Source organism: Chiloscyllium punctatum, chromosome 44 (genome assembly GCF_047496795.1).
Source record: "Chiloscyllium punctatum isolate Juve2018m chromosome 44, sChiPun1.3, whole genome shotgun sequence".
In the NCBI taxonomy this organism is placed as follows: domain Eukaryota; kingdom Metazoa; phylum Chordata; class Chondrichthyes; order Orectolobiformes; family Hemiscylliidae; genus Chiloscyllium; species Chiloscyllium punctatum.
This window is the reverse complement of record NC_092782.1, coordinates 4,167,538-4,194,522: the sequence shown is the minus strand read 5'-3', so window position 1 is coordinate 4,194,522 and position 26,985 is coordinate 4,167,538. Positions and strand designations below refer to the sequence as shown.

Sequence of the window (26,985 nt, the reverse complement as noted above, 5' to 3'; positions counted from 1 at the left end):
AAGGAGTGTCAAAGGGAACAGTTCTTGTGAAAAATAGAGAGGGGTGGGGGGGGAGCGGGGAAGATGTTCTTGGTGGTGGGGTCTAGTTGGAGTTGGTGGAAATGTTTAAGGATAATGTGTTGGATGCAGAGACTGGTGGGGTGGTAGGTGAGGACAAGGGCGACTCTGTGTTTATTACATGGGGGGGTGTTTAGCCCAGTGAAACGGGGAATAGAGGTGGTGTAGCAGAAGGCTGTCTGGAAGATGGAGGGAGGAAAAGCACGTTGTTCAAAATAGGTGGACATCTGGGATGCTCGCGAATGGAATGTCTCCTCATCCACACAGATGCGGCAGATATGGAGGAATTGGGAGAATGGGATGGAGTTCTTGCAGGATACTAGGTGAGAGGAGGTGAGTCTGTGGGTTTGTAGTAAATATCTGTCTAGAGACTGTCAACAGAGATGGAAATGGAGAGGTCAGGAAAGGGGAGGGAGATGTCTGAGATAGACCAAGTGAATTTGAGGGCGGGGTGGAACTTGTCTACGAAGTTGATGAACTGCTCCAGTTCAGCCTGGCTGCAGGACGCTACACTGATGCAGTCATTGATGTAACGGCGGAAGACTTGGGGCACAATACCTGTGTAGGAACTTAGAGGGACTGTTCGATATAGCCAACAAAGAGGCAGGCGTAGCTGGGGCCCATCAGGTACCCATGGCCACTCCTTGATTTGGAAGGAAGGGAGGAGTTAAAGGAAAAGTTACTGAGAGTGAGGACCAGTTCAGCGAGGAGAGTATTAGTGTGGGGGTCTGGATGGGTCTGTTGGAGAGAAAGAAGCGGAAGGCCTGGAGGCCATCCTTGTCAGGTATGGGCGTATATAAGGACTGCATGTCCATAGTGAAGATAAAACGCTGCAGCCAGAGAAATGGAAGTTGCTGAAGAGATGGAGGGTGTGGTTAGTATTGAGGATGTAGGTGGAAAATACCTGAACTAAGGGGGAGAGGATGGAGTTGAGGTAGAGCGAGATGAGTTTGATGGGACAGGAGCATGCCGAGGCAATAGGTCGGCCCGGGTAGTTGGGCTTATGGATCTTGGGGAGCAGGTAGAACCAGGCTGTACGGGGCTGGGGGTGTATTAATTTAGATGCAGTGGTTGCTGTTGCAGGCTGGGCATTCCACACCCTTACTACTCTCTGAATAAAGAAACTACCTCTAACGTCTGTCTTATATCTGTCATTCCTCAATTTATAGCTATATCCCCTTGTGCTAGCCTAGGAAAAAGGCTCTGACTATCTACCCTATCTAATCTTCTGATCATCTTGTATGTCTCTATTAAGTCACCTCTCAACCTTCTTCTCTCTAACAAAAACAGCCTCAAGTCCCTCAGCTTTTCGTCATAAGATGTTTTCTCCATATCAGGCAACATCCTGGCAAATCTCCTCTGCACCCTTTCCAATGTTCCCACCTCCTTCCTATAATGCGGTGACCAGAATTGTGTGCAAAACTCCAAGGATGGCCGCACCAGAGTTTTGTACAGCTGCAACATGACCTCATGGCTCCGAAACTCAATCCTTTTACTAATAAAAGCTAACACACCGTATACCTTCTTAATAACCCCATCAACCTTGGTGGCAACTTTCAGGGATGCGTGCAGATGGACACTGAGATCTCTCTGCTCATCCACACTACCAAGAATTTTACCATTAGCCAAGTATTAGTATTAGCCAAGTATTCCTATTACGCCTTCCAAAGTGAACCACCTTACACTTTTCCACATTAAACTCCATTTGCTACCTCTCAGCCCAGCTCTGCAGCTTATGTATGTCCCACTGTAATCCGCAACATCCTTCACACTGTCCACACTTGACCGACCTTAGTGTCATCTGCAAACTAACTCATCCTACTGCTCCCTCATCCAGGTCATTTCTAAAAATGGCAAACAGCAGTGGCCCCAAAACAGATCCTTGCGATACACCATTAGTAACTGAACTCCAGGATGAACATTTCCTCATCCTCTTGTTTGGTCACCTTCTCAAAGTGACTAATAAGATTTGTGAGGCACGACCTAAAACCTTATTGAGTTCTTTGAGAAGGTGACCAAACAGGTGGATGACGGTAAAGTGGCTGATGTGATGTAAATGGATTTCAGTAAAGCATTTGATAAGATTTCCCACGGTAGACTCTTGCACAAAATACGCATGAATGGGATTAAGGAGGATTTCGTAGTTTGGATCAGAAATTGGCTAGCTGAAAGAAGACAGGGGTGGTAATTGATGGGAGACTGTTCATCCTGGAGTTCAATTAGTAGTCGTGTACTGCAAGGATCTGTTTTGGGGCCACTGCTCTTAAACCACATTGTATTGGAGACTGCCCTTGATTTACTGGGCTGGGAACCCCTGAGTGAAGGTTATCTCCCTATACCCATAGATTGAGGCCTGCTGACAACAATGATAAGCCTCCTGGCTTTGTGACTGTGTTTAAAACAAGAAGGCAATGCAGCAGTAACATGAACCTAGTATCTTTGGCTCAGGAGCAAAGTGCTATAAGGCAATGCAAGTCCAGGAAACTGTAAGTATCTAAGAAGGCTCAGAGCAATTGAGCATTATGAGAGCAAGTGAAAAGCCTGGAGATGTAGCCTGGTCAAGTTCATAAGCCAGGTTCATGTTGCTGTAGCATTACAATACAACAGATGCAACACTGAGGTGCAGAAGTGCCCTTTAAGTAGTGCAGGGATGTGCCACGAAGGATCCCTAAACACTCTGGGCAATTTAGCATGATCAGTTCACTTAACATGCACATCTTTGGATTGTGGGAGGAAATTGGAGCACCCAGAGGAAACCCATGCAGACACTGGGAGAATGTGCAAACTCCACACAGACAGTCACCCAAAACTGGAAATGAACCCGGGTCCCTGGTGCTGTCAGACAGCAGTGTTAACCACTGAGCAACCTGTGACAATTGATGATACAAATGTCTCAGCAAGGGGCCCAGCAATCACTTCCCTAGCTTCCCATGAAGTTCTTGGGTACACCTGATCAAGTCCTGGGGATTTATCCATCTTTATGCATTTTAACATATCTAACTCTGTAATATGGACCTTTTTCAAGATGTCACTATTTATTTTCTCACATTTTCTATCTTTGATATCCTTCTTCACAGTAAACACTGATGCAAAATACTCCATATTTTTTAATCTCCACCATTTCCAGTGGCTCCATGCATAGGCAGCCTTGCTGATCTTTAAGGGGTCCTATCCTGTCCTAGTTACTCTTTTATCCTTAATGTATTTGTAGAGTCCCTTTGGATTCTCCTTAACTCTATTTGCCAAAGCCTTCTCATATCCCCTTTTTGCCCTCCTGACTTCCCTCTTAAGTGTACTCCTACTGTCTTTATACTCTTCTAAGGATTCACTTGATCCCTGCTGTCTATAGCTGGCATATGCCTGTTATGTTCCATGATGTCATTCAGACCAACAGTACATTGTATATGAGAACTTCTAGCTTGGTATTGAGATCGCTATGATGATCTTGATGTCCTGAGAACTGCACCATTTTCTTTCTTGAATTAATTGTTCATAGAAGGATTCAAAGTCCTCATTGAGAGATAAGAGAACTGTTCAGCTGTGTTGGCACATATACCATGGAATTTATTTTGCCTTCAGTGAGTCAGTCTGTTGAACAGTTTGATTTTCTGAATCAAATCATGAGTTTGCAGAAGTGACTAACTTTCTTCCATTTATATTGAATAGCTATTGGCTGGAAGATGATTTTTTTTTGTAATATTTATGTACTGTGTTCCAATAATCCTTTATAACCTTGCTGCTTAACTCTCTGAAGTTTCCATTTAACTAATTGATCATTACCACTTCCACCACCCTCATTGACCTTCATTACGTGAGTTCCAGATCACCACAACTTACTGTGTTTAAAGAAAGATTTTTCTCTCATTCACTCTGTCTCTCTGGCATAAAACATTAAATCTCTGTCTGCAAGTTCTTGTTCCATTGATGAATGGAAACCTTTTTTCTTTATCTAGTTTATTTAAACCGATGGTAGTCTTGAACTTTTCTATCAACACTTCCCACAATTTGTTTTGCTTCAAGGCAGATCGTGAAGGCTGGACTTGTTCCACTGTGATGCATTATTCCAAGAATGAGCACCCAAATGAGACCATTAACTCAGTTAGGTTACCATTGTCTATTTATTTTAACTGTTCCCCTCATCTGTTGTTGCCTTGAAGTAAGTTCTTTGCCCTTGCTGTCAAGTGTATAGTAACCTAAAATGGCAAATGGAGTCCAGAAAATTCATTTGGGTTGTCAGGGGGAAAGTAACCAGGTACAACTGGCACAGTAGCTTCTAGCCATCCTTATTGATCTGCAGTCCTTGGATTCTTGGTTCCTTGTATAGAGTGAGGTTTTACAAGCGTGGTGTTGCACCTTTCACTGCTGTGATAAAATGCCTTGATGAGAATTGTTAATACTGACCATACTTGAAAATATAAGCATGTGAAGTTTTACTGTTGCTTTTTTCATGTATGTTTGAAACACAAACTATTCTTTCCAGAGTACCCTGCATTTAACACTGGCCAGGCATTGTCCTCTGAATGTGCTATTCCTTTCCCTTTGTAACTGTAGAAACTGTCAGATTTCCTATTGACTGTCATTTGCAAGCCTGAGGAAAGGAATTTTCCAAGTATTATGAGTGAGACCAGTTGGATCCTGGGTCTTGCACACTCAGGGAGGTCATTCTGATACCCTTGCTATCCCTTTTCTGTTCGTAAGTTTCCGAACAAAAAGCAGCTATGATTTCTGAGAATTTGTTGTTGTACGTTCAAAGTTTTAATCAGCCCTTTCGTTTGCAATGGTTTTCTTGACTTGATTTAAATAATATGATTCAGGAAGTGTAGGAAATCCTTGGAAAGAATTATTTTTGTTACCAATTGGTTCTATTTTCATTAGCACATTGATCATTAGTGATCTCTAGATTTGTTCCAATCAAACTGTTTACAGATGTTAACACATACTTCAGGAGCAGATAGGATTTGAACCCAGGACTTATGGCTCAGAGTTAGGTCGGAACTCACAATGTGCTACAAAAGCCCCAAGGAAACCCATGGATGATCAAGTTGAATGAGTTGCATTATCATTCAAATTGCACAATTAGTATTTGTTAATTGAATCCCAGCCTGAGTTGTTTGTAGTAGTCTGTATGTTTGAACCAATTGTTGGGCTTTTGCCAGCTTTAACCCAAGCCCTGCGCATAATCTGTGCCTAAACCCAGTATCTGCATGTCAAAATGTCCCCTATAATTTGAGGAAAAGTGTCACTGTGCTTTTTGAACTCTGAGAAGAATAAAAACTACTCCCTGCAATTTTGCTTGGTTAACTTAATGGTACTTAATTGTTAACAATTTCTTAATGGTTTTCATAGGCTTGTACACAAAGCAGTAACCCATTGTTAGTGGAACTTTTGCTTAACCATGGAGCACGTGAGCAAGATATTCAGAAAGCTTTGGAAGTCAGCATTAAGATGAGTGATGAGAGAATCATAAGCTTACTTCTAAGAAAGCTTGGATTGGACCAAAACAATAAGGCCATTTGTCTGGGTGGACTTCATATGGGCAGGATTGAAGCAACTTGGTTACGTCCATTGTTTCCCAATGAGACATCTCCCACATCAAAGCAACAGCTGTGTAAGTATGTTAATAGGTTTAATAGTTAAAGTTGTTACAGTTTTAAGTGGAATAGTGGATGTATGGACCTGTTATATATATATTTAGAGCAGCACGGTTAGCACTGCTGCCTCACAGCGCCAAGAACCCGGGTTTGATTCCATCCTTAGGTGACTCTCTGTGTGGAGTTTGCACATTCTCCCCGTGTCTGTGTGGGTTTCCTCCCGGTGCTCCGGTTTCCTCAGACAATCCAAAGATGTGCAGATCAGGTGAATTGGCCATGCTAAATTGTCCATAGTGTTAGGTGCATTAGTCAGGGGTAAATGTAGGGGAATGGGTCTGGGTGGGTTATTCTTCAGAGGGTCAGTGTGGACTTGTTGGGCCAAATGGCCTGTTTCCATACTGTAGAGAATCAAATCAAATCTAATCTAATCAGACCTAAGTATGTGTGAATAAGCTGGTCATCACGGGAATTGCCTGGGAAGTATGAACTTCCACTGGACAATTCCCTTTCTCCCCAGGAGTCAGAGAGTTTGGACAGTTCCAATTTATTCGCCTGAATAGCTACACAGAAAATGTTAGACAAATAAAATCCAGTGTAACTCCTGGCAGCTAAATCTAGTGTAATTCCTAATCACTTGCACTGACGAAGCAAATATTTTCTTCCACCCCCACTAAACTCCTTGTGACTACCTCTCATGAGTAAACCTATATACCTACCCCTACAAGCACCAAACTACACTCTCAACCCTATTTGAGTATTTTCCTCAGTTAAACCTATCACTTCTCAAATATTCTCCCCCCCCACTTGTTCATGCACTCACACCTCTTCACTAATTTTCACACTGGAACCTTAACCTTACCTTTCTGCAGCTAGTAAAACTTAAAACAAGGTGTCCTGCCTTCCCCCCATGCAATTAAACTCTTTGAAGGCATGCCTCTAATTCTCAAGTGTTCATTTTTTCCACCAATTTACATTAATAATTTGTCCTCCTTCCACACCAACATTCTCTCTAAGCTGCATGGTTGTGCAGCCGTTGGGAAGCACCATGCTCGCAGACAGGTGTGCCAATGCACAGCTTCTGTACGTAGACCTTGGGCCCACGCATCAGCATGAAAAAATAGAGTAAATGTTGCTCCATGTCCTCCTGCCTTCAGCCATGCACTGTTTTCCCCCTTTGCCAGCTCACAGCAAGATACTTGGAGTAATTTCCTAGAGCCTGTTTTATCTCCAGCTGCTTTACTTCTGGAGGCGGAGCTATGTGTCCTGTACTGCTGTGAGGCATTTTTGAAGTGGAATATATGTTTGTGACAATACACCTTCTCACTATAAGTGCTAATTTACCACCCTGAGACACTTGGAAACATGTTCCTCTGCATATAAATTTCTATTGCTCGACAGATTTTGTATAGTTTTGTTTACAACAGGTGCATTAACGGTGATTACTTTCTTGCTGAATAGCCACAGGTGTATCCTTGGCAAAGCTTTTATCAAAGGATGGGGCAGAATTGTTGTCATCAGTGGTGCAGAGTTCAAGTACAAATTTTGAATTGAGCTACTCTGAGGAAGCATTAAATAAGAGCAATGACTGCACTGCATTGTCGGATGTGTCAGCAATTGATACAGAAGAAAGCAGCCTTTTTGATGACTTGGAGAATGAAGGTTTGATTCTGATAAATATTCAAACAACTTTGTTGCCTTGCTTTCATTTTATCATTCATTTATTTTAGGTATTATCAAATGATAAGTTAGGATGATAATATTAATTTGCTTATTATAAATGCAGAAAGTTACTTTGCACATGACTTAAGCTGTGGCTTGCATAATTCCAGTGACAAATTACAACTGTTTTATTTGTACTTTTTAAAAGGACAAATGTTTCGAGTATGTATTTATTTCTTGCAGTGAAGTTTGATGCATGGCCCCATAGTAGAAATTAAATTCAAAATTTAGTAATACACCTGTAGTTCTCTTCGGCATTGCATTTGGGGAATGTCAGTTATTTGTTGATGACTGAAATATAAGGTGATGATGATGATTAGGAGAGGTTTGCAGGCCTGTGTGTGTAAACCAAACCAACAGTGAGATGATGTTTATTTAAGAACTAAAACTTTCCAATTTTGTAGCCTAAATTAGTTTATATGAAAGTAAACTATGCAGCTAAGCAGGGAAATGCAATTATTTTCAACCTTCCTTTCCACAACTGGGTTATACATTTCTATATTTAAATTATGGTTAGATGGGTTGTGTTGATCATGTGCGACAAAACAAATTCTCTGTATTTCCATTTTCTCATTAACTTTTGTTTTTCTCTTTAATTTTAGGGAATTTTGTTATTATTCAAAATCCAAACAATTACTTGGATGTTGGAGATTACAGTGAACCTGCAATTAATTTGAGATGCTACCGTTCTTTGGTACGTTAATTAAATGATGTAGACAGTGAATGCAAAGTGCTACTGAATACTTGAACTGCTATGTCTCTCTTTATTTTAAAAAAAAAAGATTGTAGTGGTCAGATTACCTATCTCTGTTGGTTTCTAACTTGCTTCTAGTTGATTATTGGTAATTACTAATTAGTGTGAAACAATTCACATTCCACAACAGAAAACACTCATCCTACACCAAAAATTTGAATTTGAAATGTCCATATTTTTAAAAATGTCAAACAATTTAAAGATTTGAAATAATTTCTAATCTTTAAGAAACAAATTCAAATGAATAAAGGAAGGAACTGAATCTGGACAAGTTTGAGACATAATTTATGAGTATAGGAACATTGGAACGAGAGTAAGCTTTTTAGCCCATTAAGCCTATCCTGCCATTTAATATGCCATTCCTGCTGAAGGGCTTATATTCAAAATGTCGGCTCTCCTGCTCCTCAGATGCTGCCTAACCTGCTGTGCTTTTCCTGCAGTCCTGCAATCTGAGGACCTGCAGTCCTCATTTCCTCCTAGTCTATTTAATATGAACTCATGGCTGATCAAACACTTCAGGGCTTTTACCCCATCATCATAACCTTGCATGCCACTGGAAATCATAAATTTATCAATCTCTAACTTCAAATATATTCAGCTGCTTCCCTCCATCATGAAGTCAGAGGTGGGGATGTTTGCCAATGATGGCAAAATGTTCAACACCATCCGCAACTCCTGAAGCATTCCATGTTCAAGTGGAGCAAGACACAAACAATTTATAGGCTTGGGTTGACAAGTGGCAAGTATCATTTACGGCACACAAATGCCAAGCAATAACCATCTCCAGTAAGAGACCAACTAACCACCATGCCTCGACATTTAATGGTGTTACCATCACTGAATTCCCCCCCACTATAAATACCCAGAAACTCAACTAGACTTACCATTGACTTCTGGGCAATTAGGAGTACACAAAGAATGTTGGCCTATGCAATGACACCCACATCCTGTGACTGAATGAAAAAAAGAATTAAAACAAAAAATAAATGAATACAGTGGCTACAAAAGCAAATCAGAGGCTAGGAATACTGCAGCGAATAACTCCCCTCCTGACTCCCCAGCCTGTTCACCATCAACAAGGCACAAGAGAGAAGTGTGGTGGAGTACACTCCACTTGCCTGGATGAGTGCAGCTCCAACAAAATTCAAAAATCTTGACACCATTCAGAGCAAAGCAGCCTGCTTGATAGGGATCATGTTCACAAGCATCCATTCCCTCCACCACTGACTCAGCAGCAGCACTGAGATACACTGCAGAAACTCACTAAGGATCCTTGGAGAGCACCTACTAAACTCATGATCATTTCCATCTAGAAGGACAAGGGCAACAGATTCATGGGAACACTACCACTTGCAAAGGCACCTCCAAGCCACTCACATTAAGACTTTCAACTCTTATACTCCAACTCTCTTGAAATAAGGGCTAACTCCTGCTGGAGTTGATCTCCAAATATTTTTGGACTATGCTTTATGAAAGAAATGGTAGGTTTTAATTTGATTGCTTCAGTAGAGATATACGCACTTCAGTTACATTATAATTCTTGCACTTATATTGTGTATTATGTCAAAACATCTTCTGGTGGAACCATAGTTCTGTAGAGTATAAAGCACAGAAATAGACTATTTGGCCCAACTGTCTATTTTCTAAATGAGCCTCCACCTACCACTCTTTCTTTAAATTTAACAGCATATCCCTTTAATCCTTTCTCTCGTGTGCTTATCTAGTTTTGCCTTAAAGGTATTAAAGTGATTTGACTTGACTTTGAGCAAATAAATTTCTCCTGAATTCAATATTGATCTTAATGATCACAATCCTTTATATTTGTGATCCCTAGATTTGGTATTTCTCGCTAATGGAAACTTATTCTCTGTGTCCACGTGATCAAACCCTTCCATAATCTTAAAATAATCTTAGCCTTCTCAGTTTTCTCAACCTTTTCTGAAAAGCATATTCCCTCAACTCTGGTACGATCTTGATTTTTAAAAAATTTTTTCCAGTGCTCTTTATTACAGAATATCTATAATATGGCAACCTTGTCTGTAATCTGGACATATTTATGCATTACCTTTGTTGAGCAGTGAGGCTTGTTTCATAAACATAACTTCTGGGCTTTCGCAAATTTTGCAGTAGAAGTTTTACGCAGAAAAAGAAATATAATTGTGTGATTTTAAAATATTCATATTTATGGTTTAAAGTGAATTTCTGCAAATGTTGTGATCCTTTTTTAAAATTAATTTACTTTACTGACAGAGTGCACTTGACGATGTTGAGCCTGCAGTTAACCCAAGGCAGAGATCTATTTCTCATGTAGTTCATAAATCAGGTAATGAAAATTACTGGTCTGATCATTGATTTACACTGTGTGAAGCCATTCCAAATCAGCAGATATCAAATTCATTATTTTGGAAGAACCTACAGTCTTCATTATAAGTATTGCTATATTGACTGTTCTATAAGTTATTCCAACACTTTTGCTTCCATTGCCTTTACCAGAGATACAATCCAAATGTTTGATCATTTCTATGAGAAAAATGTTTTTCTAGATTTTTCTTTTCACTATAAACCCCTACAATCTCCACCTACTTAAATATTTATCGAGATGTAGTTTCTTTCTACCCGAGTCATATCAGCTGCTCTCCCACAAATTTGGCACCATTTTGAAACAAGACTGTTGTTTAATTCAGTGGTCTTCATTCAGTTAAATAACATAGATCAATTTTATATTACACACATTCCTTATGATTCGAAAACCTTGATCATTTATCTCTGGGATAACTCTTTCAACTCCTCTATGAATCCCTTTAATCTATCTGTGATGACTTGCTTTTGAAAGTATCTAAGCTGCTTCTGCTTTGGATGTGAATGGAGGAGTGTGTGTGAGAGAGAGAGAGAGAGAGAGAGAGCTTGTGTATGAGAGAGAATCTGTGTGAGTTATGTGTGTGTAGGTTTGTGTGTGTGTGGTGCAACATGAACCCAACTGAGGCCATCCCAATTGGTACTGAACTTGGTTATCGGCCTCTGTTCAGCCACTTTGTCTGTCCTAAGTCCGTCTTGGAGTGTGGTCACTCGAAGGTCCGAGGGTGAATGTCCTGAACCGCTTAAGTGTTCTCCAACTGGGAGAGCACTACATGTGACCTCACTGCATTACTCTCTCTCCCTCTCTTTTCTTCTCTTCCTCTTTTTTTCTATCTCTCTTTTTTCTATCCCTCTTTTTTTCTCACTCTTTCTCTTTCTTTCTCTCTTACTCTTTCTTTCTTTCTCTCTTTCTTTGTCTCTCTCTGTCTCTGTCTCTCTCTCTCTCCCCAGCCTTTAACACTGTCTCTCTCTCTCTCTCACTCTCTCTCTCTTTCTTCCTCTCTCTTCCCCCCTCTCTCCCTCTTCCCCCCCTCTCGTTCCCCGCCTCTCTTCCACCCCTCAATTTCTCCCGCTCTCTTCCCCCTCTGTCTCTTCCCCCCCTCCCCCCCCACTCTCTCCCCCCCCATCTCTCCCCCCCATTCCCCCCTCCGTCTCTTTCCCACCCGTCGCTTCCCCCGTCTCTTCCCCCCCTCCCCCCCTGCTCTCTCCCCCCATCTCTCCCCCCCCATCTCTTACTCCCCCTCTGTCTCTTTCCCACCCGTCGCTTCCCCTGTCTCTTCCCACCCGTTCCCCCCTGCTCTCTTCCCCCCCCGTCTCTTAACCCCCGCTCTCTTCCCTCCCTCTCCCCTTCTTCCCCGCCTCTCTTTCCCTGCCTCTCTTTCTCCCTGCTCCCATCCCCCCCCGCTCTCTTCCCCCCCTCCTCTCTTCTCCCTCCACCCTCATCCCCCCCGCTCTCTTCCCCCCTGCTCTCTTCCCCCCCCGCTCTCTCCCCCCCTGCTCTCTTTACCCCCCCGCTCTCTTCCCCCGTCTCTCTCCCCCCGTCTCTTTCCCCCCATCTCCTTCCCCCATCTCCTACCCCCTGTCTCTTCTCCCCCCGTCTCTTTCCCCCCTCCGTCTCTCCCCCCTGTCTCTTCTCCCCCTCCGTCTCTTCCCCCCCACCGATCTCTTTCCCACCTATCTCTTCCCCTGTCTCTCCCCCCCCCGTCTTTTTTCTCCCCGTCTCTTTCCCTCCTGTCTCCTTTCTCCCCCGCTCTCTTCCCCCCTGCTCTCTTCCCCCCACTCTGTCCCCCCTTCCGTCCCTTAGCCCCCCACTCTCTCTCCCCCCACGCTCTCTTCCCCCCGCTCTCTTCCCCCGCGTCTCTTCCCCCCCGCGTCTCTTCTCCCCCCCCGTCTCTTCCCCCCATCTCTCCCCATCGTCTCTTCCCCCCCCGTCTCTTCCCCCCCGTCTCTTCCCCCCCCGTCTCTTCCCCCCCCGTCTCTTCCCCCCCCTGTCTCTTCCCCCCTCCTCTCTTCTCCCTCCACCCTCATCCCCCCGCTCTCTTCCCCCCCGCTCTCTTCCCCCCCGCTCTCTTCCCCCCCCGCTCTCTTCCCCCCCCGCTCTCTTCCCCCCCCGCTCTCTTCCCCCCCCGCTCTCTTCCCCCCCCGCTCTCTTCCCCCCCCGCTCTCTTCCCCCCCGCTCTCTTCCCCCGACTCTGTCCCCCCTTCCCTCCCTTAACCCCCGCTCTCTCTCCTCCCCGCTCTCTCTCCTCCCCGCTCTCTCCCCCCCGATCTCTCCCCCCGTCTCTCCCCCCGTCTCTTCCCCCATCTCCTTCCCCCCGTCTCTTCCCCGTCTCTTCTCCCTCCCCGTCTCTTTCCCCCCTCCATCTCTCCCCCCCGTCTCCTCTCTCCCCCGTCTCCTCTCCCCCCCGATCTCTTCCCCACCTATCTCTTCCCCTGTCTCTCCCCCCTCGTCTTTTTTCTCCCTGTCTCTTTCCCTCCTGTCTCCTTTCTCCCCCGCTCTCTTCCCCCCTTCCCTCCCTTAGCCCCCCACTCTCTCTTCCCCCCGCGTCTCTTCCCCCCCGCGTCTCTTCCCCCCGCGTCTCTTCCCCCCCGTGTCTCTTCCACCCCACGTCTCTTCCCCCCCGTGTCTCTTCCACCCCGCGTCTCTTCTCCCCCCCCCCCGTCTCTTCCCCCCCGTCTCTTCCCCCCCGTCTCTTCCCCCCCCGTCTCTTCTCCCCCCCGTCTCTTTTCCCCCCCCCCCGTCTCTTCTCCCCCCCGTCTCTTCTCCCCCCCGTCTCTTCTCCCCCCCGTCTCTTCTCCCCCCCGTCTCTTCTCCCCCCCGTCTCTTCTCCCCCCCGTCTCTTCTCCCCCCCGTCTCTTCTCCCCCCCCCGTCTCTTCTCCCCCCCGTCTCTTCTCCCCCCCGTCTCTTCTCCCCCCCGTCTCTTCTCCCCCCCGTCTCTTCTCCCCCCCGTCTCTTCTCCCCCCCGTCTCTTCTCCCCCCCGTCTCTTCTCCCCCCCGTCTCTTCTCCCCCCCGTCTCTTCTCCCCCCCGTCTCTTCTCCCCCCCGTCTCTTCTCCCCCCCGTCTCTTCTCCCCCCCGTCTCTTCGCCCCCCCGTCTCTTCTCCCCCCCGTCTCTTCTCCCCCCCGTCTCTTCTCCCCCCCGTCTCTTCTCCCCCCCGTCTCTTCTCCCCCCCGTCTCTTCTCCCCCCCGTCTCTTCTCCCCCCCGTCTCTTCTCCCCCCCGTCTCTTCTCCCCCCCGTCTCTTCTCCCCCCCGTCTCTTCTCCCCCCCGTCTCTTCTCCCCCCGTCTCTTCCCCCCCTGTCTCTTCCCCCCCTGTCTCTTCCCCACCCATCTCTTCCCCCTGTCTCTAACCCCCGTCTTTCTCCTCCCTGTCTCTTTCCCTCCTGTCTCCTTTCTCCCCCGCTCTCTTCCCCCCTGCTCTCTTCCCCCCTTCCCTCCCTTAACCCCCCGCTCTCTCTCCTCCCCGCACTCTCCCCCCCCCGCTCTCCCCCCCCCGTCTCTTCCCCCCCCCGTCTCTTCCCCCCCCCCGTCTCTTCCCCCCCCCGTCTCTTCCCCCCCCCCGTCTCTTCCTCCCCCCCGTCTCTTCCTCCCCCCGTCTCTTCCTCCCCCCGTCTCTTCCTCCCCCCGTCTCTTCCTCCCCCCGTCTCTTCCTCCCCCCGTCTCTTCCTCCCCCCGTCTCTTCCTCCCCCCGTCTCTTCCTCCCCCCGTCTCTTCCTCCCCCCGTCTCTTCCTCCCCCCGTCTCTTCCTCCCCCCGTCTCTTCCTCCCCCCGTCTCTTCCTCCCCCCGTCTCTTCCTCCCCCCGTCTCTTCCTCCCCCCGTCTCTTCCTCCCCCCGTCTCTTCCTCCCCCCGTCTCTTCCCCCTCCGTCTCTTCCCCCCGACTATTCCCCCCGTCTCTTTTCCCCATCATTCCCTCTTGTCTCTTCCCCCCCCCACCGTCTCTTCCCCCAGTCTTTCCCCTCCCCCCGTCTCTTCCCCTCCCTCTCTTCACCCCTCCCCCCCCCCCCCCCCCCCACCTCTCTCGCCCCTACAGACTTCGGGACAGGCAAAGTGACCAAGCAGAGGCTGATAGCCAAGTTCGGTACCCATGAGGATGGCCTCGACTGGGATCTTGGGTTCATGTTGCCCCACGCACACGCATACACACAGACAAGTTTTTGGGGTGAATTTGTGCTTGCCGAAAAACGGCATGAATTCTGTAAATCCGTTTGTTAGATTCAAATCAGTCTGACCACTGGGGCACAGACAGCCTCTCACAGGGCATCTCACACCTTCAATGCATTATCTGAGCTGACATGGCACCGATTGTTAAAGTTCACTTGTGAATGTATATTTTAAAAAAAAGTTCTAAGATTTACATATGAAAGAACTGAAACCAACATGGTCATTCTAAAAGATGAGAGCCTTAACCAACAATCCAGGTCTTTCTCAATGCAGTTGAAACTTGATTATCTGAACGTGATGGGCGGGCACTATTTCGTTTGGATAATCGAGTATTTGGAAAATCGATTAAATGCCTTTCTTCTGGGGTTCGGAGTTTTAAAGTCTGCTCCCTATTCAGGAGACTGCATCAGCACACAGGCCCTGCCCTCAGGACCATCCCCAGCCCTGTCCAGCACCGCTCCCCAAATCCGGTCCAACCTTGTTCCCCCCCCCCCTCCCCCCGCTCCCAATCCCGGTCCAATCCTGCCCCCAAACCCAGTCCAACCCATCCCCGCTCCCAGCACAAAGTGTGTGAACCCCTGCCCCCAACACAGCCATCCCCACCGCAGCCGCACTGTACACCAACATAGAGACTGCTGCTGCTGCCTTTGTGGGGTAAGTCTCCAAATAGCACGCGCACACGCAGCCACACACACAACTTTTTGCTGCAAGCTTTTGACAACTTCTACCTTTGCCCTGTACAGGAATAATCTCTTCAACATTGTCCTGGGGAAGCGGGGGGGGGGGGGCGTGGTTAGGGTACATCCCTCTGTAGAATTCCAGGGAAAGTGTGGGGAGAGAGAGAGGGCAGGTAGTCAGTCATTTGGAAACTGTGCCTGTTTAATCACTGTAAACAAAAGACGTGATCACTGCTGGAAACACGTCTTTGATGTAATGTTTCTATCGGGACCTTGAGATCTCCTTCGGATAATCCAATTTTCAGATAATTGGTATTCGGATAATCGAGTTTCCTCTGTATATAATTTCATTTGCCTCACACTGTAAACTTTTGCTATAAATTCTCTGTCTTATACTCCACAACCACCTGATGAAGGAGCAGTGCTCTGAAAACTAGTGTTTTCAAATAAACCTGTTGAACTAAACCTGTTGTGTAATTTTTAATTTTGTAATCCCAGTCCAACACCACCACCTCCAAGTCATAAAAAACAATGGGGATTACTTGGGGTTTCAGAACTGCAAGTATTTTCTCTCGTGTTCGTATGTTTCAGTTATATCAGAAAATTCATGAACAGTTCTTAAATTGCTTTATTTTTCTACTTTTATGTGAAGAACTGTAGTGCTAAACTTTCCTACCTCTTTCTCTATTTTTCTATTTCTGTAATTAAGATTTTGTACCGAGGTACTTTGTACCTAAGATAGCGCCATGTGTGGCGATATTGTACACTTTTCACTGTACTCTTGTACCCTGTACTTTAGTACATGTGACAATAAAATCTAAATCTAAATGTGAAGAAACTAACTGGGGCAACATTTATAAATTTAGATATATTTTATCCTAGACTGTGCATCGCCAAGACCTTCATTTGGAAGTGTGAATGACCACTGGGTGCAGCATGCTACTGAGACAGAATTCATCTGGTCCTTGGATCTTTCTGCAAATGACTTGGAGCACCTGAATTCCATCAATCACACATGTTCCATTGCTCCCTATCTTGCACAACTACAAAAGCTGGATTTAAGTCAAAATAACTTAACAAGTTTCTCGCAACACTTGTGCACCGTAAGAACTTGTTTTTTATATATAGATATTAGAACCTATCATTTCAGACAATCTTAATCATTGAGGATTGTATTCATTTTAATGACCTGTGTAACATGGAAAAAGCAAGAAAAGAAATGAAGGAAGGAGAGTTACGTTCTATTGATATCTGTAGTAAAACCTGGAATACTTGAGTATAACTTGATATGAAAGTAAATAGTAGTCTTATTAACATTATAAGATTTAAGTAACAGGAAGACACAATAAAGTCTCGTTCCTTCATTTCCCTTTTCTCAGTCCCTCCACTACCATTTTACTTCTGAAACAGCATCTCCAGCTGTTTCACACTTTTGGTGCTGATGATCTTGGATACTTTTGATGAAAGCATTGATGTCCAAAGACCATGCATTGGAAGTATACAAAGTAGATAGATATGAGATAAGTTGTCCTATAATTTCAATTTCATGCCAGCACTGCCATATCAAAACTCCCTGCTCCAGTAATGCCCTCTCTTAGCCTTGCACCACTAAGCATGTGTGAAGCAGCAGGAATGGCCTTCACTAGCAATATTTAAAAGATCATCAAGTACTTTCAGGTTAGCTGGTGATTTATCTCAATTGGCTGTTGCTTTGATTGATTGCAAAATCCCTACCATTGTTCCTTGGATGATGCCTCAGGTCTGCCAGTAATAAATTGGAGAACATTACTGGATTAAGGTATCCTTTATGCATTCATTCCTTTAATGGCAGTAGTGAGGTCTTCCTCTGTTATATTCAGACTGTACTCTTTGTGGCAATGGAAGCCAATTAAGTGCTACATCATGGTTGGATCTACACGTGTCCCAAATTGTGTCCGCTACAAATGCATTCTGGTAAAAATGGCAAGAATAGTTTTGTGAGAAATTGTGTTCTAAATTGGTGTTGTACTATCTCCATGTAGGTTTCTTCCTCTTCACTAGTTTTAGTCCCATAACTTGACCACAGCCTAATTGTGGCGAGCACCTTCTCCAGCAAAATATTGTTCATCTTACCTGTTACCATCAGCATGCTAGTAAGGTGTTACTGCCTGGGTTTGTGCAATTCCTCCTTCCGCAAGAGGAAAAGAAGTGTAACAGTTAGACACAATTAAGATTTGTGGTGCATTGAGAAGTGTGTGAGGCTGGTGGTGCAGATTTGGGCATGGGGATTTTGCCTGTACAATCAGTTGCAGAATGGTTTCCGGTGTCTGTTTCAGTTAACTCCCCTTAAGGAGTACAGTCTGGCCTGAGGTATGAAAACTGATTTTTACTAGCCTCACAATTTTACCCATCCTAATTGGACATGCAATAATCAACAGAATGCTTGGTTCTGGTGCCTGCTTTAATAATTTGAATTCGTTGACTGCATAAAATTTGTGCACTACCTGCAGCAGAAACAGTGGATGTTGTGCAGTCTTGGTTTGCAATTGGCATGCCAATGTTTGTGTTCTGTTTTGCTGGAGAGCTGGGTTATAGAATTTCTTAAAGAAAGCAACAGATTTGTTTAGAAAGTGGCATAGTGTTCACACAACATGAAACACATTAGGCACATTTTGTCATGTCAATATTTTATCAACACATTTGTTAATGTACAAAATGCTGACATAGTTGTAAATGCTTCTAATGCAATGTAATGGAGAAAACTGATCGGGATTTATGATTTGATGAAAGATTTATTATTTTTATATTCTAATGCTATTATATTTTTACTCTTAGATTCTCAGGTGTCTGACAGATTTGGATATCAGTAATAACAAGTTTACTACTTTTCCAACATGTGTACTGGAAATGCAGTCTATTACATCCCTTGATATCTCCAGGAACAGCATTGGCCATTCTCTAATCTTGAACTCCACGTGCCCAACCCTGAAAAAATTGAATTTGTCGCAAAATCAACTCTCCTCCTTTCCAGAGTCTCTTGATAAAGCCACAGAAAAATTAGAGGAACTATTACTTAAAGGGTAAGTTTTTAGAGAGACTATTCTGTATGCTAAGTCATACTGTGATTATTGCCAATAAGATTGTTAGTTATTTAAGTACAGTAACTGCTTAAGTTCTCTCCAGCACTAACAATGTAATTATAAGTGAAAGGCCAACTCACAAAGCAAAACATATGCTTGATATAACTTGAAAGTGGCTCTGGAATTCACGAAAGGAGTGGAAATGTGTCATAAGCAGGAAGTTGGGTTGAAGGATGCACTCTGAAATTCTCTCAAGGTTGCTGTTAGATCCCACCATGTTCTTAATAATGTTTGTGAAATGCTCATCAGCTGTTTAGCTTCCCAGGTGATGACTAGGAAGATGAGTTAATGGGGGTGTGTGAGTGATGATGGGAAACAACTGCAGTGTTTGATGAAGAGCCGGGCATTGATATAAAAAACCTGAACAGTTTTGTGTAATTATTGAATCGAGTCCAATAAGCTGACAGTACATTGTCTACTGACTATAGGCTGTGATTCCAAAGAAATGATCAAAATAAATACTGAGTTATAGTACTAAATTAATATAGTGTAAATGTAATGTCATCGTTTCAAGCCAAATAGCAGTTTACTCAGCTGAATGTGCAATGCCACATTTACACTGAATTTCATGGCGATTAGTATTTTGTCACTGGAAAGAATAGTAATTTGCCACCCAATAAGCCCTATAAGATTTTGTGTATTGTCAGGAATCAAAGGAATTCAAGCATTTGATATGTTTGCTTGCTGCATATGATGAGTTAGGATTGAAAAGGCCCAATACAATAAAGTTAGATTTAACTGATATTACATCCAATTATTGACACCACTGTTTTGCTCTGGATGGAACCTGAAGTGTAAACTTTCAGTGCATTTTGGTATGTTACATCTCATTTGTCATATTTACTGTTTTTGGCAATAAATACATTTAATGGAATGTTGGTGAGATATGCAGGTTAGGTCATGACAATTTTGTTTCCAACTGCAAGCATAGAAACTAACTCACTGTGTCATGGGGGAGGCCTTGGATTTCACTTTTGACAGACAACAAACTGAACTATGAAATGTGAACCCAAAGCATGACTAATAATCCTAAAACATGAAATCATACAAAAGAATGCCCATGATTAATTGCCATGAAACTGTGGTCTCAGACATTGAGCTTTATCAGTTGAATGAGATTGCTTGAGCTGTCAGCATTTTGGAAGCTGTTAACAACTTGTACGAACTTTTCTAAGCATTTGTGCAAAGTTTGTTTCTGAATGTGGCAAAATTATCATCCCTTCCACTTAGATTTTTCGAAATCAAAAGCTTTACATTCACACATCTCTGCAGTTTGAGTTCACTCTGTATTTGCTGAGCTTAACCTGTAATTTAGATCCATCTGTTACCTCATGCTTCAGTGTTAAGTTACATAGAAACATAGGACTCCTTTAATGCTGGAGTAGATGACTGATGAATTGTTCACCTCTGGGAAGGAAGTCTGTTTGCTTTTCAGACCTTAACTACCTAATTCAGATCAATAATCCAATAAGTGTTGTGATCCAAGAATGGCCTTTTTAAAAGAAGTGGTTTGGAAGAAATATGCTTCCAATGTTTGCTGAATGACCGTTTCCACTAAACTAACCACAGGATAGCCTGACTTGATGTCACAAGCTGTGATGCTTCTGTTCTCCATTATTCTCGTTTTCATTTTTATTTCACAGTTTTTCATTTTGACATATGATTTAGTTATTTTCTAACCAGTGTACTCTATTCTACCAATTTTAAGTTATTTCCTAATTCAATCCATGTTGAAAATAATTGGAAGCTGTATCGAAAATTTGATCTGCCTGAAGAAAACCTTAAAGATGGATGTGTTGGTAAATCAGTTGCAATCAAGTCAATGTTGTATTGGTTAAAAGAACTAACATTAATCAGGCAACATTAGCCTAATTCAGATTAACCTTATTTGTTGATTTTCAATGTCTATGTTGTTGTATTATTGAATACAGGTCGATATATACAGCAAAAAATGTAAAAGGAATGAATCCGAGACGAGTTCAGATCCCATCGCCATAGCTGGAGAACTTTAAAATTAATTTATTTAATATTGAGTAAAAGCCAACAACTGATTTTTTTGCATAGCTATTTGGCTGACCAATACTCTTTCCGAAAGAAAGCTGCAGACTTGACTTAGTCTGGCCTGTGTCATTTAGATGTGCATCAATGTGGTTGACTGTTAATAGCCATATAAATAATCTAACAAGCCACTTAGTTTGGGCCATTAGGGATTAGTAATAAATGGTGGCCTTGACAGAATATCTAAGCCTTAAAAAGGTAAAGTCACCAATGTCCTACCAGACTGTAGTGCTGCACTCATGCTAGAGAGACAACTGGTGGTGGTTTAACTGAGGGCAACCAGTGGTTGAGACTGAAAGTCCTTGTGATAACCTCAAACGTTGTGCAAAGTAAACCCATGCTATTGGCATAATTCCACATTGTAAACCAGTTGTCCATTATAAACCAGATCTAGGCTGCCCCAAACTAAAATGGATTAATAAATACTGTTTTGTAATAGAATAAGATAAAAAAAGACTCTTGTATTTTGTATAAGATTTCATATTCTTGCTCAGGTCAGAGGTTTCCCTTCACTGTCAATGGGATCATATTACTAATTCAATCATGAGAAAAAAAACTCCCTCAGAGATAGCACTGAATTCCATGTGGCTCCAGTATCAAAATATGTCATTCATTTATTTCAAATAAATTCCGAAGTGGAAATCAAGGAAGTAAATTCATGAAGGCAATAAAATTTATGATTGTGGACTAATCCTCCACCCCATCCATACTTTAAGAATTTCTAGAATTGTTTGAGATTGAATTCAGATCATTGATTTGATATGATTTAACATTGGGTTAACATAGAGTAACATTGAGTAGGTCTGGAATTACATAGGCCGGACGAAGAAAACTATTCTTTCCCTAAAAGGTATTCACCAACCAAATGGATATTCATGGCAGTCAATTGCTGGGTTTTATTCCATAGTCAATGTTTAACATGGAACTAATATCTTAATGTTTTATTTTGTAGATTCAGAAACTTGCTTTAAATTTACTTTGGATTCTTTTTTCTCTCCATTTTAGAAATAAAATGAGGACAATTGTATCTTCGTTGTGTTTGACTGAGCTTAATCTACTAGATCTTAGTCAAAACTGCATTCCTAACATTCTGGACACATTTCTGATGCAATGCTCAAAGCTAGACACATTCAGAATCTCAGAGAATCACCTCAGTAAGTATATTGATAAATAGGTTCCAAAGATTAAAGGTTATAGAGTTATAGGCTGGTTAGTTACAGCACAGAAGTGACCATTTGCAATGTTGCCAACTTTCTTCAAGAGCAGTTTAGCTTGTCCCATTCCATAGTTCTTTCCTGTAATTTATTTTTCCATTCCATGTTTATTCCAATGTCCTTTTGAAAACTGTGACTGTGTCTATCAATCCAACACCCTTTCAGGAGTGCCTTCCAGACTGTAACCTCACATTGCTTTAAAAAAAAGGTTTTCTTCATATCTATATTGATTATTTTGCTCATTGTTTTAAATCTGTGTCTGTGCCTTTTGGTTCTCTGCCTTTCCATTAATGGGAAAGTTTCTATCGACTTTGTCCAGACCTTAAAAGATTGACTTCTTAGCTGAGAAATATAAGCTCAAAGCTGTCTGAATTCCTTCTGCTATTCTGAAGCCCTTGTGAGTTTTGCATTATGGCTCTTCTAGCGACTTGACAGGAGTTGTGCTTTGCTTTTATGATAAGTCGAACATTCCTTACTTTGAGATTTTAGGAAGATTAGAGAAATTACAGTCGTGTGCCAACCTGTAATCACAGATTTAGTTTGGAAATTAAGGTTGGAAGAGAGGTACTGTTTCTGTCTTCTGTGAATTGATTGTATGAAGTAGTTGATTCTAACAAAAAAAGTAACAGTAACTTCTGTTTGTAGTTCAGGCTGAATGGAATCAAATCAAAAGAATCCACCAAAATCATTCATTAGAGACAGCTGGAAGGTTTTGCAGCCTTGAGTTCCATAGAAAGAACTTGCAAACCACCAACAGTAATGAGATGATAACCAGACAGTTTTATTTTTAATGACATTGGTTGGAGAATAAATATTGAACAGGGTGCAGGAGTGAGTATCTTCCTTCCAATAATGCCATGCGATCTTTTACATCCACCAGTGATAGCAGACAGAATTTGATTGTAGTGTCCCATCTAAAAGAAAAAAACTCTGCTATGAAATAATACCTATGTTCCACACTAAAGCATCATCTTATATGTGCACAAGTTTTATGTACATGGATTTTCCCAGCATCTGAATGACGTGAGCAATGACAAGTCAGTTGTGAAAAATATGATGAGTATGTAAAATTAAATTCTCAAAATCAAGGAAAAAGTAGTCCAGTTTTCCACCCAAGGTTTTCATGGTTGGATGAGAAGCTCCCTCATGAGCAGTGAGGGCCTGAATGAACAAATAGCATCCCATTATTGTCTAATCTCAGTTAATTTAAATGCAGGCTGCTATTTTCCCAGTGGAGAGAAATTTCATGCCAACAAATCCCAAGATGAATGTCAGAGTGAGTATCTGCTGGTTGTAGCTCACTAGTATCGTCTCTGAGCCTCGATCTTGACCAATATTCCCCTACACCTCAGTCACACTCCAAGGGCAGTGATTGCTTGCACCCTCTGTCCATGGAAGTTGATGTTAGCATAGCACCAGTCTTCTCACCTCATCATGGCACTTTTGGGACTCAACTTTAATGTAATTCGGCACTTCAGTATTAAACGTCGGAGCTCACTGACACTGTAGGCTGACTATTTTGTCCACAAGGAGAGGCATCCACCTGGTGCATTGGAACATGTCAAAACATGGGTCTCTCAGCTTGCTTTCTTTGTGTTCACTCATTTTGCATCCACTTGAACACTCTCATCTCTGCCTTGCCTTTTAGCACAGACAGCCAGCTAGTTTATCATATTTGATCATTCGAGGGTGAATTCTGGTCAGTCAAGGATTTCTTTTTCCTTTAACGGTTAGGAAAGGTAACGCAATTCAGTACGTAGGAAGTGCAGAGGGCAGGAAAGTTTTTGGGATGGGTAAGGTTGAATGCCATTAAGAAAAGATGTTGTATGCAATATTGTGAGTGGTAGTCTATGAACCTTTGTGGATGCAGTGCCAGAGTGAGTGAGTGAGTTTGAGGTAGCAGAGAGAAGATGGTAGAATGTATCCATTAACTTTTTTGCAGTGTTGCTGTGCATTTCTCTCATCTGTGAACACTGCACCGACTGAGGTGGTGACTTCAGTCCAAGGTGGCAGCATGGTGGAATTTAAATATGATGCCTACATTGTGAATGCTGGCAGTCCCCAGCATTAAGCATTGCACCACTGTTGAGGGAAGGATTGTATGAGGGTTGTCTATATTGAATGAGTTCTGTAGTATTAGATTGCATGAGACAAGTTGTGAGGACTCATGAAGGGAGATATTCCATGAAACTTACCAAGATTGATGCATAACTGATTTTCAGGAAAATTGAGCTCTACATCTTTGATTCAGAGTTAATAATGCTACCAATGAGCTAAAGCTAACATGTCCTCAAAGCTATTCTGCTGCCTTTATTTCCTACAGCTTTTTATATTTCAGCCTTCTGTCAAAAATAGAAAATCAACCACTTGTAAATGGGGAGGTTTGTTTGAAGATACACTTGAAAGCACTTTGAAAAGTCTTAGGGAGATCAGATTTCTGCTCTTTTTCGTATGTTTTTAGCTTCTCAACAAATTTCTTAATGAGGGGTATGTAAAATTTCTGTTGAATGTTTTGTGCTTTTTGTGTGGATAACCAACACCAAAGTTTGAAGTATCTTAAGGCAAATGATTTTCAGTACAGCTCAAGTCTTCATGATGATTTGTGCAAGTTTAAGAAAAGGCACTGAAAGTAGGCCTCACATTAAACTCTTTGCACACTCCCTTCCCTTTAGTTTGTTTAACTGATAATGCTCACTTCAGGTCTGTGAGGAGGCTTTAAAACATCTGTTGCATTTTTGTATGCCTGTGACACAAATAAGAACGTTTTAAAAGTCTTTGAGTGTAATTTGAAATGATCAAGAAACTGACTGCTATACCTCAGATTAACTAGGAAATGGATATTTCCACATTTGTTGTGGAATTACCCTGTTATGAAAGTACTTCTACGAATTATAGTGGAAGCAACTTGCAAGATGCTTGTTGAGAGAATAAACTTCAAATGTTTTTGTTGTCTGGAATTTCAAATTTAGAAATTTTATTCATTGAATGGAGGAAAGAATCCACAATAGAAGTTTACATTCCTTGAAGACTACTGTATTCAGCTGGACTTTGCAGACATAATTGGTCATTTTAGTTTAATTAAACTGTTGTCAGTGTAGTTTTAGTGGTTATGTTTTAAAATCAGCATATACCTTATTTCTCCAATGATCTTGCAATTTTAATTTGTTGAACATAAACAAGATTATTTCAATAACAATTCACAACAATGTTGCATCTTAAGAAAATTAACTTTTATTCCTTCTTTGGACTTGAAAATGTTTTAAATTCGACTTTCCTCCCTGTTGAGCTTTATTATTTTTGTTTCACTTGGGTTTGGATTCTGCATCACTGACAAATAAAATTCAGCCTAGTAACTTTTGTTCTGTGGTTTTCTAATTGTCTATTTCATTTTAACAGGTACGTTGCCAGGTTTGCCATCAAAGATCACTACAATTGATTTAGCCAGCAACAAGTTTGACAGAGTTCCCGAAGCAGTTCTTAAGCTTCAACAGTATGTGCCATTGTCTATCAGCTTTGCTTTATATCATTTTTGAATGCATGAATGAATGTATGTGTTCATTAGAATGGGGGATATTATCCTCGAGTGTCAAAATTTTTATGACCTGATGTTTCACATCAAGTGCTTCTAACTCGAGCAAAACATTTGCAGACTTGGCAGCAGCAGCATCTCATTACTATGTATGAACAATACCTGATCTCTGAAGTGTATTCCCCACAGTAACATTTTTTTTCCACGTTCCACATCAACTGTCCTTACAGTCTTCACTAAAATGAGATTCATTCTTCTTGCATTCTGCTCCATTGTAAATAATCAAAGGTCTGTATGATCTAGGCATTGCTGGCTGTGCCAGTGCTTGTTACCTATATCTAGTTGCCTTTGAGAAGGTGGTAGTGAAATGTCGTCTTGAACCACTGCTGTGTATTGGTGTAGGTTCACCCACAATGCTGTTGGGGAAGGTGTTCCAGACTTTTGACCCAGTGGCATTGAAGGAAAGATGATACATTTCCAAGTTATGATGGTGAGTGGCTTTAAGGGGAACTTACAGGCTGTGTTGTCCCATGTATTCCTGCCCTTGTTCTTCGCAATGAATGTGACCCTAGATTTGGAAAGTGCTGTCTAAGAAATCTTGGTGTATTTCTGCAATGTATCTTATAGTTGATACATACTGATGCTCCTGAGCATTAGTGGTGGAGGGAGTGAATGTTTGTGGATGCAATGCCAGTCAAGCGAGTTGGATATGTCGAGCTTCTTCGATGTAAGAGCTGTACTCATCCAGGCAAGAGGGTAGTATTCCATCATACTTGTAAATTGTGCCTTGTAGTTAGTGGACAGGCTTAGAGAGTCAGGAGGTGAGTTACTTACAGCAGGTATCCTTGCCTTGGGCTTCTATTACAACCACTGTTGCAAAAACGGTGATTTCTAAAAGAAAATCTGCTTTCTTTGTATTACTGCCTGGTTCTAATAGTCAGATCTATTACACGATTGAAAATATTGCCTCTGCCACAGTCTTCAAGTGTGACCATCTATTTGATATTTTCTAATGAATCTGTTCAGAAATGTTACCACACATGTCTGGAGCTGGTGGGACTTGAACCTTGGTCTCCTGTTCCATATATAGGGACACTGACTGTTCCAAAGAGGGCTCCCAAGATGATTTTATTTTAGATAACCGCAATGTGTTGCAAATGTCAAATGCCACGCTTGTCTAATTATGTCAAATAGCAGTCAATGAAATTAACCGTGCTGATTTGCTCAATGATATTAATCATAAACTATTAATTGGTTGAAAATGACCCAGCCAAATATTTTGCATATCGAAGCTACCACTCAGTATCAACAGACACAGTTCATCAGCTGTATACTTCTTTTAAAAATGTAATTTGTAACATAATACAAAGTTGCAAAATCTGATATATAAAAACTTAGATTGAGCCAGGTTCTGTTGAAAATTCATTTATATAGCTTAATTTCAACAACCTGCAGTTTCGTAGATACCTGCGGCTTGGGTTTTTCCCTTCCTTCAATTAGACCTTCCCACTTCATAATTTTATGTGCTACTGCCGATGAGTCACTGCAACTCTCGCAGGGAATTTAGATTCCAGGAATGTTTTCAGTGTAACATCATCAAAAATAAATGATGTAACAATATTTGGGAACTTCAAATATTTAAACAACTCTATATTATTCTATTTGTATTGATGAATTTTCCCAATTGTATCAAGTGGACCCAAATCCTGAGGTTGAATGTTTTGTATTGTGTTCTCAAATTCCAGTGC

At 42.4% G+C, this 26,985-nt stretch overlaps 1 protein-coding gene across 1 annotated transcript in view; it reads left to right on the top strand.

Moving 5' to 3' along the window:
• The window catches only part of lrrk2 (leucine-rich repeat kinase 2), a 152,884-nt gene that overhangs the window by 71,128 nt on the left and 54,771 nt on the right, over window positions 1-26,985 (top strand). The window contains exons 19-26 of the mRNA XM_072562122.1: window positions 5,404-5,665; window positions 7,107-7,307; window positions 7,970-8,061; window positions 10,372-10,444; window positions 16,200-16,420; window positions 18,132-18,376; window positions 21,500-21,648; window positions 25,105-25,198. Coding sequence (XP_072418223.1) covers window positions 5,404-5,665; window positions 7,107-7,307; window positions 7,970-8,061; window positions 10,372-10,444; window positions 16,200-16,420; window positions 18,132-18,376; window positions 21,500-21,648; window positions 25,105-25,198 — 1,337 coding nt within the window. The remainder of the gene's footprint in view (window positions 1-5,403; window positions 5,666-7,106; window positions 7,308-7,969; window positions 8,062-10,371; window positions 10,445-16,199; window positions 16,421-18,131; window positions 18,377-21,499; window positions 21,649-25,104; window positions 25,199-26,985) is intronic.